Source organism: Ovis aries, chromosome 1 (genome assembly GCF_016772045.2).
Source record: "Ovis aries strain OAR_USU_Benz2616 breed Rambouillet chromosome 1, ARS-UI_Ramb_v3.0, whole genome shotgun sequence".
NCBI classification, from domain to species: Eukaryota; Metazoa; Chordata; class Mammalia; order Artiodactyla; family Bovidae; genus Ovis; species Ovis aries.
In genome coordinates, this window is record NC_056054.1 from 131,037,073 (window position 1) to 131,050,669 (window position 13,597).

The window sequence follows — 13,597 nt, forward strand, 5'->3', positions numbered from 1 at the left end:
CTGCCTGTGAGGCAGGAAACCAGGGTTCGATCCCTGGGTTGGGAAGTTCCTCTGGAGAATGGAATGGTAATCCACTCCAGAATTCTTGCCTGGAGAATTCCATGGACAGAGAAGCCTGACAGGCTAAAGTCTGTGGAGTCGCAAAGAGCGACTAACACACACAGTCCAATATAAAATAAACAGTTTAATAAATAAATTAAAATTATGTGCATTATGTTCCATCACAATCATCATACAAAATAACTTCTAAGTTATGTGAATATAGTATATAGTATGTTATGTATATTTTACCATAATAAAAGTATGAAATTCAGGAAAAAGAAAGTCAGCAAATATTTTCTATAAGAGGCCAGCAAGTCAATATTTTAGGTTGTGCAGGAAAATGGTCTCTGTTTTAAGTACTCAACTTGGCAGTAATAGTGTGAGAGCATTCTCATACAATAGGTAAATGAATAGATACAGCTGTGTTACAATAAAACTCTATTTAGCAAAAGAGACCAGCAGGCCAACCCCTGATTTAATAAGCCCCTTGAGCCTGGGACATGTTGCTACTAACTTTAATTTCGAGGGACACCAGCAAAGTTAACCCAGTACTTGCCTTCAATAAGTTGACAGTTTTATCAATATAATGAGACTCAAGGATGTGCCAGAATTAAATAAAACAAAATGCACAAGTGAAGGGAAAGATTGCTGTGCGAGACTGACGTAGACTGAAACTAGTTTTATCCTGAAGACCTTCATAGAGGCTAAGAATTCTATCGGCTTTCGTGGCTATGTGCGTCAACACACAACCCTTGGCGGCCCCATGGACTGTAGCCCACCCACCAGGCTTCTCTGTCCATGGGATTTTCCAGGTAGGAATGCTGGAGCGGGTTGCCATTTCCTCCTCCAGTGGATCTTCCTGACCCAGGGATCGACAGTCTCTATGAAAGTGGACAATACTGAATATCTTGACTTTTTGAACTCATCTCCTGAGTGTCAAGTGACTGTGGCAGGTCATCCCTTTATGGTCCACCATGAGTGAAATGGAGCCTCGGTTGACAAAAATACAGTAACTGAAGCTTATGACATCCTGAATGCCAGTGAATGTTACTGTGACTTCACACATGGTTTTCAGATTCAGACTGAACTTGCTCTTAAGTTTTGGTGCATTGTGCTAAACAGGATGTAGATATTAATAAAAATCATACCAGCATTCATCTCATTTCACATATTTGACAAAATTCCCTCAGCAGTGCTTGTCCATAAAACATAAAAAAGAAATGAAGCTTGACTAGAGTAAACATAGCCCAGATAACATTTTTATTACCTTCTGTCCACACAGTGCATTGATAATCTGCCAACTATGACTGCACTGACTATAAAACAAGCGTGATACAAGGGCATATCCATGGAAGTGCCTTTGTTCTTTTTTTTTTCTTGTAGAGTCCAGTATCACATGTAAGGATCACAAACTTTATTTGCTCATTATAAATGTCTCATCTAACTAGGACTTGATAAATATTCGAGCTTAGAAGGAATTAGGGATTTTCGTTATTTTGCAGTTGGAGGAATAGACTTTTTTTCTTTTTTTTTTAAGTTGGGATGGCAGTCTATACACTCTGCCATGTTGCAAGATGAAATTTTTTCATCAAATCTTCCTTTACAGGTTTTTATCCCCTATATATCAATTACCCGTATTGCCACCCGTCATATAAATCACAGTCAGTTCATGTGACTGCATTGCTGGCTCCATATAAAATAGGATTTTCAGTGATAGGGCAGTGACTGGGTAGATCTTAATTTACTTTTATCTTGGGTTGTCAATGCTATAGAGATAAATTGCCTTTTTGCTGATGAAAGGACACCCACCAAATTTTCTCGCTAGAATGAGTCAGACACGACTGAGCGACTGAACTGAGCTGAACATTTATATATTGACTAAATGCCATTCGTGGGTGTCTGCTTAGAGAGGTAGTCATAGTTGTTACTGTTTGAAGATGGTTTCTCTTTTTGTATCCTGAGCCTTAGAATTATGTGTCACCCCTAGAGATTGAGGAAATGAACGAATATCAGAATGATCAGGGCACTTTTTCACTATCAGGGCAATGTCTCTGATACCCAGTTCTTGCTGTCTTTACTATGACTATGACAGGGAGTATTATGCAGTGATTACAAAATCAGAACTAAAATGAGCATTTGGTACATTTGCAGCTAAATTTGATTGTGTCCCTGACACAGGGGTTCTCCAACTGTGCTAAGAAAGGGATCTCTGCCACATCCCATCTTGGCTACCTGATGGGGAGAGCCGACCGATCGCGAAATACCCTGATGCAGGGAAAGACTGAGGGCAAGAGGAGAAGGGGACGACAGAGGATGAGATGGTTGGATGGCATTGCTGACTCAATGGACATGAGTTTGAGCAAACTCCCGGAGATAGTCAATGACAGGGAAGCCTGGCATGCTGCAGTCCATGGGGTCGCAAAGTCGGACAGGACTTAGCAACTGAACAACAGCCACCACATCCAAAGACAATAGGCATCTTTATTTGAAGTAGCTTCCCTTTAACTTATTAAATTTTCTAGGCGGAAACAAAGGGATGAAAATGTTTCATTGGCACCATGTCACCAGTGATGGTAGTGGATTGTGGTGGCAGGAACATTGAGTGCAGCACCAGAGTTTATAATAAATTGAATAAATTGAAAGCAAATCCACTTACCTCCCCACCATCCTCACCCCCTCAAGAAATAGAGCTGTGGCTGATACTAACAGAGATTACAGTGTGAAGTGGAAATGTGACAGGCATGGATGCATCATTATCAAAACTGAAATGAACCTTCACCAACATGTGAAAACAATACTAACCTTTAGTATTAGGTTACCTGTGGTCTGTGGTTTAGGAAACAGCATTCAGGTGAGAAAAAGAAGCCAGCCTGTGCGCTTTCTCATGGCTCTGTATGTGGGCATTGGGGGTACCTTCCATGAAAACCCCTCACCACCTCCCTGCTAACTTTCCAAGCCATCCTCATCTTCATCTTTTATTAATACTCTTGAAAGGTCACCTTCTGCTTTGTCCCTTAGCAGACAAAACAGTCCTTTTATTATTTATTTATTTTTGGATGTGGACCTTTTATTAAGATCCCTATTAATTTTTTTTTTCACAATATTGTTTCTGTTTTACGTTTTGGTTTTTTTGGCCCCCAAGGCATGTGGGATCTTACCTCCCCAACTGGGGATGGAACCCACACTCGCAGCATTGCAAGGTGACGTCTTAACCACTGAACTACCAGCGAAGTCCCTGAGACGATCCTCTTAGAACACATCACATCAGTCTTCTCTCCAGAAAACCCACCTGGGCTTCTCACAGTCCTTACCGGGGCTTCAAGGCCCTTCATAGTCTGTCGCTTTTTCCTTTCCCCGTCTCACTTGCTTCCTCGCTTCTGGTCACATAGACCTTGCTCCTCTTGGGATTTGCCAGGCACACTCACCTCCAAAGGCCTTTGCACTGGTTTCTTCATCTGCCTGTCCCTCCAGCGGATAAACTCGGAAATAAGACTAGTTCAGCTCTTTGTGTGAACCTCACTTTGTCAATTAGAGGGAGCCTGGCCACCTACTTACTGCTGCAGTCTCCCCCCACCTTCCTGGCACTCCTAGTTTTCCTTAACCCTGCTCTTGTTTCTTTTCTTCACAATACAGATCACATTGTAACAATGTGATTTACTGTTGTCTTGGTGTGTGTACAGTGCTGTTTGCCTCTCTCACTAGAATGTAACTCCCCCAGGAAAACGGTTTTGTTTCACTCACTGGTTTCTGCCATGGGTTTTAGGGGCTGTAATATTTGTTGATTTGTTGAACTGAGGAATAAAGAAATGAACAGGTACACAAGCGAGACAGCGGAGTCTACATCCCAGCCGCTATGCAGCTTCTCAGATACCTCTAACCTCCCAGGGTTGCACAAAAGAAAAACAATATGAACCTTCTTGAAAGCATTACTTACCCAGAACGCCACTGAATTCTTGGAAGCAGGATGTTTCAGACTGCGGCAGTCACATGCTATGAATCGAAACTGCATTTCTGTTGCGTGTTTTTATTTGGTATTACTTTAGACACCCATTCTTAGTATTAAAAGGAATATAATTATATTCTATGAAGCTGTGATGAGAATAGACTAAGAAAAGCAATATGAAGGTCCCTTAAAAGTTAAATGCCTATGCACATGATTGAGTGGGCTGCTAATGATTTGGCAGCTGGAGGTCAAAAGTTAGAGCTGAAGATGGTTAAGTCTGATTTTCTGCAGAAGGGCGAATAGACCGAGTGGGCATGCTTGCAGAAGGCGTGAAGGAGCGTGAACAAAGACCACAGGCTAAAAGATTGTTCAGATTCAAGCGCAAGGAGCTCTCTCTCCTGACCTCTGTTCATCACAGCCCTACTGCTGCTGCTGAACGCTGGTTGGAGGTCATCCACCAGATAGTATTCAGAGCAGGAAACTTTGTTAGAAAACAGGCTAGCGGTTATCATAACAAAGCGTATCTTTTGCCAATATAGGTTGTCCATTAACAAACCAAACCCTTTCCAGTTCCCCAGACATGTCGATGGATTAGCCCCTTACTGCTTAAATATTAACTTTATAGCCTCTTCATGGTTTACCCAATCTTGAATTCGGACTTACTTGTGTGTGTCTGGGGATGTGAGTGAGTAAGTTGTTGATGGTCTTTCCTTTCTACACAATAAACGTGAAACAGGCTGTTTTTTTCCTCCCCACCCATTAAATGAGAACACAGTGAAGTCCCTGACACAATAGACCCTAGTGAATGGAGGATATTATTATTTGGCCAACCTGGAAATCTGAGCCTGTATCACAGTTTTTAAGGAATCTCAGAGGTCTCTGAACAGGATAACTGCTCTGTGTTTTTTGTTTTTTTAAAAAATGCAGCAAAAATAAACTCTCCAGTTAGTTTCTATTTTCTAAAATGGTTTAAGTGACCAGTGATATACAGCTTCCTGTTCCCCTGTGGCCTGGAACATTCCTGACATTCCTTGATGTTCCTTCCCCCAAAGGAAGCACCTTGAAAGGGTAGGGGCGTTAGGGCACAGGCTTTCCTGCCCCTGCCTGCCATGCTTGTTAACCATGTCTCTGGCCTACCATGGACTTGATCACAAAATAACAGCCAGTCCTGGTGTGACCAAGTCTGTAGGATGTAGAAAAATTAAGTACACAGATGCTGAGCTCTCTGAACAAACTTGAAACATTTTCCCCTTTCTCCTCACCAGCTGCAGGGCAGTCATAACAGTATACTATATTCATTTTAAAATATGAAGATATATCATTCTTCTCTCCTTGACTAGACAGTGATTTGATTTCTGATTGGTGTGAGTACAGGAAATTTTCAGTGACTTAACACCAATTGAGATAGAGGGCAAATGTGAATGACTAAGAAGTTTGAATTAAAAATTAAAAGAAGGAATTCTCTGGTGGTCCCCTGGTTAGGACTCTGAGCTTCCACTTCAGGGATCACAGGTTCAGTTCCTGATTGGGGAAAAAAGTAAAAAGAAAAGGAAAGAAAGACAGCTTCTCTTAAAGTCCTCAACCAAAGGAAGCATCAGGGTCCAGCAACAAGGATTTGCTGAGAAAGATTCCTCAATTAAATGAAATACATTTGTAATAAAAGATTTGTATTTCTTTCCTTTTTCCCAAAATTTGTTTTAATAATTTAAATATTTTTCATCCTGTTAATATAACTTGCTTGCTGATTTCTTTATTCTTTAATTCTTAATATTACAAAGCTACATTTCAACTTAGGCTAATAAGATTACAGTGGACTCAGATTGTAGTGTTTCTCTCTTTCCATAAAACAGTAGATCTGCAAATTATAAGAGTTGGAGAAAACCATAAGTTACTTCCTACTTGTAACTTCTACAATTTCAGTTTTCCAAACAGGGTGCCATGCTATGGTTTACAGCAACTTACAACTGTTGGCTATCTTGATCTGTGAATATGACCCTAAACCTTTATACATTTTCATTTATCCAAAATGTGAAATACAGTTAGCCTAATTATAGCATTCTGCCAGATTTTACTATGCCAAAAGAACTTTAACTTGTTCTCATTTGCTGTCAGCAAAGATGAGAAAATGATTAAAACCTTGGGAAAAATGCTAAATGCTACTTCCATGTCAAGTGGGGACATGACATGCATATCGATATATGCATATTGATTTACTTAAGTTGATGCGGAAAAACGTGTACCTTTGTTTTTTAACAAAAAAAGACTTAATTGAAAATTATTTCTCAGTCTTAAAGATTAGGATACATTTTTAGTAATTTCAGCCTTTTATGCAAGTCATACTGAAGATTTTTTAGAAAAGTACATATTTTTTTTCCTCTCCACTGTACTTCATGGTCCTATGTGTAATTCATTTTCAGTAGATGTGGAATAAAAGTAGCTGGTTCTTCCTGTGGTTAGGATAAGTGCTAAGATTTGAATTAGGATAAAACAGTGAGCAAAGGAGAAGGGCAGGGTGCTAACGTGAATGAAGCGCCCTGTGTACCACCCTTTCTGTGGAGTGACAGACACATGGGGCAGCATCTCATTTTCCCAGCACTCCTAATACATTGGCATGTTGTCACCACTGGATAGATGAATAAACTGGAACATAGAGTGCTGAAGTTACTTGCCCTGGGTCACAGCTCATCTAAGAAAGACTGAATCAAGCTGTGATCGAAACCATGGTGTGCCCGATTACACAGTTGGTGCTCTTTTCCTCCTTTCTTCCTTTTTGCGGCTGAATACATGCTCCCTTGTCTATTACAGAAGATGGGGGCCGATGTCTTTCAATACGTATACCCTCTGCCAGTTTCAGACCAGTCGACTCAAAAATCCCCTGGCATTTTGGGGAAAAAAATTCCAGTAATATGCCCTGCCTCCTTCCTTCCACTTCAGAAAAACATCTAGATTGACAACCAAACTGCTTTTATTTTTTTAGAAAAGAATTGTTACACAGTGATTGAAGTAGAAGGGAAGAAATAAGAATGAATAGTTCTCTCTTTAAGATTAGATTCATTAATTACGTAACAAGAAAGCTTTCTTGTTTTAGAGCCTTTAGATGGGAACATTCCAGATGTTTTTTTCCCCCTTGTTGTTCAGTCATGGACTTCTGTCTGACTCTTTGAAACCCCATGAACTGCAGCACTCCAGGCTTGCCTGTCCTCCACTATCTCCCCGAGTTTGCACAAACTCATGTCCATTGAGTCGGTGATGCCAACCAACCATCTCATCTTCTACCCCCACTTCTCCTTTTGCCTTCAATCTTCCAAACATGTGTAAAAAAAGACACTTACCTTACTGTTTAGCTTCAAAATGAGCTAGCAGTTAATTCTTCTCATTTTTGTTCTTTTTGGAATATTAGATCTCAAATATAATAAATAGTCAAGTAATCAGGTAAGGTTAGCAAAGAAGAATACTTAGATTGGTGATGGTTGACTAATCTTTTGAATAAAACACTTAAATTGATTTGGCTTGAGAATATAGTGAAAACACCTAAATTCATTTTTCGCGTTGAACATGCTTTCTTCTTTAAATCAAAATCTTTTCTTTTCATGTTGGGTTTTTTAATAAGCTCATAAGTGCTCTGAATTCTCACTAGTCATTACTGATCTTTTGTAAAACTGCTGGTATAGGCATTATAATTTACTCGGCTCATGAGTTTCAGACATTTTTGCTTTATAGTACATACACTCTTCAATTTTATGGGTATTTATTTTTCCACATAATATAGCAGAATGTGTTGCAATTCAGGAATATCCCTCAGCAGTGTTAGTGGAATTCAAAATAGAAATCAGTTTCCTTTTGACAACTGGTATAATGAATTGGTTGACTATTGCCAAATTGTGAAGACAGAAAGCTCCTTTTGTGATTTCAAAAATGAATGTATTGACACTTACGAACTTTTCAGTAATGTTTCAGATGCTTTCTGACCAGATATCTAAAATCCAGTGTAGGATTTTCTTCATTCTGAGCTGCAGTTATTCTGCAGTATGCTGATTTTGAGATTTCCTTGCCCTTTTCAGAAATCTTAAGGTGTGATACTGATACCACTGTTTACTTTCAGGATTACAAACATTACTGTCCCAAGACATAGGGATCTGATGCGCCATATCTGTGTTAAACACCAACTGTTTTTGCTCTATGCATGCTTGTTTTGCAGGGAATTTTAAAGTTATTGTAATCACAAAAAAGGACCATTTTCAAGATTTTCCTTCACCCTATTCTTAAAAGGGGTGAAAGACACCCGTACTGTGCTGCAAGATGTCTCACGTTCTCTTAAACGGCATTAACATCTTGTTCGTGCTTCTTTACTAAACTCTTTGTTCTGGAATAATCAGAAAATAAGGTTTTCTTTTGAAATGACTGGATGTTCTGTCGCTCTCCTTAAACCTTCTTTCCTTCTGTGTTATAGTTCCTACAACAGCAGCCAGTACCCCTGACGCCGTTGACAAGTATCTTGAGACGCCTGGAGATGAGAATGAGCACGCCCATTTCCAGAAAGCCAAGGAGAGGCTGGAGGCCAAGCACCGCGAGAGGATGTCCCAGGTACGTGTGGCTCTCTATCCTTTAGCCCTGCCATACTGGGAAATCTGGATTTGCCTCTGCCTCTGTCTCCCCAGGGGCCCTGTGACTAATGAATGCCCAGGGGTCAGTGGTGGTTGTTGTATAGTCGCTGAATCATGTCCAGCTCCTTGCAACCCCATGGATTGTAGCCCACCAGCCTCCTCCTTCTTGCCTTCCCAGGCAAGAATACTGGGTTGCCATTTCCTTCTCCAAGTGAACTTCCTGACCCAGAGATCAAACCCTTGTCTCATGCATTGACAGGTAGATTCTTTACTACTGAGCCGCCAGGGAAGCCCCCTGGGGTAAGGGCCTTTAATTTGGTCCAGATCTTAAAGACATAATATTTTAAGTGTTTGCTATAAGGGCACCAATTTGGGGTTTTTTGCATTCTCCTTGAACTTGCCACCTAGGAAAGATCTTGGGATAGCACTATAGTAAAATTTTGTTGGCACAAATTAAGTTGTGTGTACACCTTTCTTGATGGTTTTGTCATTCTGTCTTTAGGGTGGTCCTGTAACCATGACATCATAAATTTAAATTCCTTAAAATGTTCTTTAGCAAAGATGAATATTTTTGTATGAAATAAACTTTGAGCCTAACATTTCTTACAGAGTTAATTCATAAGACTATAGGGGCTTAAAACCAAAGTAAATCATAATAATCTAGTCTCATTAGTCATCTAGTCATATAAATGATAGATAATGCAATAAAGGTTCAAGTGTTTGGCTTCTCAGAGAGGCATTTGGAACCCAAGCGTTTCTTGCTCCTAGTACAATGCTTTTTTTCGCTACACTGGGCTGCAAACCCTGGTTTTTTAAATCATGCATGTGTGCTCAGTTCAGTTCAGTTCAGTCGTTCAGTTGTGTCCGACTCTTTGCAACCCCATGGACTGCAGCACACCAGGCTTCCCTGTCCATCACCAACTCCTGGAGCTTGCTTGAACTCATATCCATTGAGTCGGTGATGCCATCCAACCATCTCATCCTCTGTCATCCCCTTCTCCTCCTGCCTTCGATCTTTGCCAGTATCAGAGTCATTTTTAATGAGTCAGTTCTTCCCATCAGCTGGCCAAAGTGTTGGAGCTTCAGCTTCAGCATCATTCCTTCCAAAGAAATCCTAGGGTTGATTTCCTTTAGAATGGACTTGTTGGATCTCCTTGCAGTCCAAGGGACTCTCAAGAGTCTTCTCCAACACCACAGTTCAAAAGCATGAATTCTTCAGCGCTCAGCTTTCTTTGTAGTACAACTCTCACATCCATACATGACTACTGGAAAAACCATAGTTTGACTTTGTTGGCAAAGTAATGTCTTTGCTTTTTAATATGCTGTCTAGGTTGGTCATAGATTTCTTCCAAGGAGCAAGCATCTTTTAATTTCATGGCTGCAGTCACCATCTGCAGTGATTTTGGTGGTGGTTTAGTCACTAAGTCGTGTCTGACTCTTGCGACCCCATGGAATGTAACCTGCCAGGCTCCTCTGTCCTTGGGATTCTCCAGGGAAGAATACTGGAGTGGGTTGTCATTTCCTCCTCTAGAATTTGTATGTAGTAATACCAACTACAGTTTAAGGTATGCTTGCTACCAGGTGCTGGATATTGCATTGAAAGTAAAAGTGTTGGTTGTAATCCATGGACTGCAGCCCTCAGGGCTCCTCTGTCCATGGAATTCTCCAGGGGATCTTCTCAAACCAGAGATCGAACCCAGGTGTTCTGCATTACAGACAGATTCTTAACTTTCTGAGCAATTAGAGGAAGATAATACTGAGGATTTTAGCCCTTTCTAGATTCTTCAGTCATTAAACAAATACGTGTCCATCACTTACTTCCAATCACCTTTCCAACTTGTAGTCTATATGAAGAAATAACAGGAAAAGTTATATTTAAGAAACATACATGAGTGAATGAAGAAAGATCTCAGGTTAAAGTCAACCACACTTTTTTGGTGTTAATATTCTATGTAAATACCAGAAGATGTGACTGATTTTTGTCAAGTTTAGCACATATACTTCAAAGTTCCCATGATAAACACTGAACAAGATTCATGAACCTGGCATAAATTTTGTAAAATCATAATCTGTCTTTAGTAGAGGACATTGATCATAGCTTTTTATTTTCTGGTGATTTGACATGTGAGGCCTTCCTAATCCCAGGGAGATTGTCACACGGCTGGCCAGTTCCTAGGGTTAGCAGATGACTGGCCTGCAAAGGCTCCTTTCATATACACAGCCACCAATCCAAAGCCCGTACCCCTCAGCTACCGTCTTTACAGTCTCTTACATTTCAGTCCACTATCACCTGCCCTTCCCACCCCAAGGTTTAAGTATCAGACAATGTGGGAGAGCCCCTCTACCCCAGGGCCCATCCAAAATATTCACACTAGCCAATTTTATACCCGTTAAGCCTGCTTACCCTGCCTTGCACATTTCTTCCCACAAAAGCCATAGTGAAAGTTCCTACCACAGTTTTCCTTCACTCCCTTTGCCTCCTGACCACCCTGGTGCTTTCCTGTGTCACCCTTTACCCCCCTGCCCCTCTGCCACATGGCATGACTTGTCACCTCCTCTTGGGAACTGTGACTTAAAGTTTTTTCAGTGGTAGCGGTCTTCTGATATGTTGCCTTCACCTACCTAAATAAAAATAAAACCTGTATTTAACCATAGAACTTCTAATGTATCTGGAAAGACTTTTTTTTTTTTTTTTTAATGAGTCACCAGAGTATTTGGAACTACTTAGGAATAATAACATTAAAGGAAAAACACCATAATTACAATACTTGGGCTCTAGAGTGTAATGTGCAGATATAGTTGTTGCCTATGATGAAGACTTAAAAGCAAATTGAACTAGAAAGGTAGCTAGGGATTTCCATGGTGCTTTAATGGTTAAGACTCTGAACTTCCACTGTGGAGGGCACAGGTTTGATCCTGGTCGAGGAACTAAGATCCCACATGCTGTGCAGCTCAGCCAAAAAATAAATAAATAAAAGTAAAAAAAAAAAATAAAGTAGAAAGCTAGCTAGAGTGGAATAGTGAGGTTTCACCTGAAGCCAGTTCTTCTGAAAAATAGGATTTTTCTTTAGGAAAGATATAAACGATATAGAATCACAATTAAGAAGGTTGAGTATCACCCACCACACTTGTTGCCATAGAAAAGACATCTTTGAAACTTCAGTCCGGTCTCATTGCTTGTTTGTGAAGCTTTTAGGACCTTCTTATTGCCCTCAGAATCCACTTATGAGACAATGGGGCCCCCCAAAAGAATGCTAACAAAATCAACACTGAATGCTCAGCTTGGCATTTCCAGTGCCTGCCCAGGCACCCCAACCCCCTGCACCCCAACTCCAGCCTTCCTTACTTCCTCTCCTGCCTCAACTGCCAACATCCCCGTATGGGCAGCCTTAACCCACTCGGCTCAACACATGCTCAGCTCATCGTGGACTTCTCTATGGTCTCAGCGTGGAGCTCTGGAAAGGAACCAACTCTTCTTCACATGGATGCTTCTCAGTCATTGCCACACTCATGTAGTCCTCAGAGTGGGACAAAGTCATTCCTCTCTGCATTTAATTAAATATTTTGCTCACCAGTTTTATTCCTCCAGCTGGATTATAATTGTTCAGTCCCTATACATGTGTATACGGTGCCTTCCTAACCTTACACTTCTATTGTGAACCCACCTAGTCACTATTTTTTTAAAGAAAAGACAGATTCTGAATTCTTCCTAGCGTTTATTGGTCATTTTGATTCTATGAATTAAACTGACATCAAATACTCTTTTTTAGATACTATAGATCTCCCCAGAAGAGTAACTTCATTTTAGTTTAGCACACCTGTTTAAGCCATGACTTAGTTCATATATGTTTTGATGGACTTTCATTGTCTTCTAGTCATTACCCATATCTGAGATAATTTAAAGAATGTTATCCTGGAGCAGAGAATGTTGTCTGTTACATTCCAGTGATCATGGGAGTGTGAGATGCTTGAGATCAACATTTATCATCATAATTTATGGTACTGAATTCTGGGCGCTGTTTGACTTTGAACTTGCCTGCCTCCTAAATCTCTCTGTATTAGTTGTCATTTTCTCTGCATGAAGCAGCCAAGTCTTTGAAGATCCATAAATCCAAATGATACTGATACTTTTGTGCATGCAGTGGAAAATTGCTTTATAAGATTATAGGGGGCCACTGTGAAGTCTAGATCTGGAGAATTTTTAATTTAAAAATATCATGTTTTAAAATGATTTTTATTATAGTTTTTGTTATTTGTTTTCTTAGAAATACAGAGAATTTGAAGAGTTTGGGTATTTGGAGTGTTTTTTTGTTGGGGCGCATGATAACTCTGAACTTACAGACTTCTGTTGTTCTCTGTTGTGAACGGAGAAGGGAATGGCAAGCACTCCAGTGTTTTTGCCTGGAGAATCCCATGGACAGAGGAGCCTGCTGGGCTGCAGACCGTGGGGTCACAAAGAGTCGGACACAACTGAGTGACTAACACATACATGTTATGAATAGTATCTAGCAAATACAAGAATCCAAATAATCATTTATTATGTATTATTTAATGGTTTTAATATATCCTTCAAATAAAGTTCTTCAAAATGGAAGTTGACCTTTCTCAACATTTGTTATTTTTAAGATAAGCATCAGTATCTTAGGAACAGCCTTTTCTCCAGTCACCAAATATAAATAAACGTAGCTCACCTGTTGGATTTGCCATTATATCATGGCTGATTGGGCTGCAGGGGACAATAACATGGTCTTCAGAGCCACAGAGATCTCGGTTTACATCTGTCCTTCTCCTTTATTTTCCTCCCTAACTTTGAGCAGGTAACTTAACCTGGTTCATAAAAATGAGGATGTCCATGCCTAATCTCACAGGATGGTGTGAGGAATCAATTAAACAAAAGAGATTTCGTAAAGCTCTCAGTCCTGGACCTGGTATTTAGCAGGTCAAGAGTGATCTGATGCATTATCAGTGAACCTCAGTGGAAAGCATTTGTTCAGAAGGAGATATTGTG

At 40.3% G+C, this 13,597-nt stretch overlaps 1 protein-coding gene across 6 annotated transcripts in view; it reads left to right on the forward strand.

Moving 5' to 3' along the window:
• Positions 1-13,597, forward strand: part of APP (amyloid beta precursor protein) — a 312,615-nt gene that overhangs the window by 198,196 nt on the left and 100,822 nt on the right. For all 6 annotated transcript variants that reach the window (XM_004002800.5, XM_004002804.5, XM_004002801.5 and 3 more), the window contains one exon: positions 8,436-8,569. In XM_004002800.5, coding sequence (XP_004002849.1) covers positions 8,436-8,569 — 134 coding nt within the window. The remainder of the gene's footprint in view (positions 1-8,435; positions 8,570-13,597) is intronic.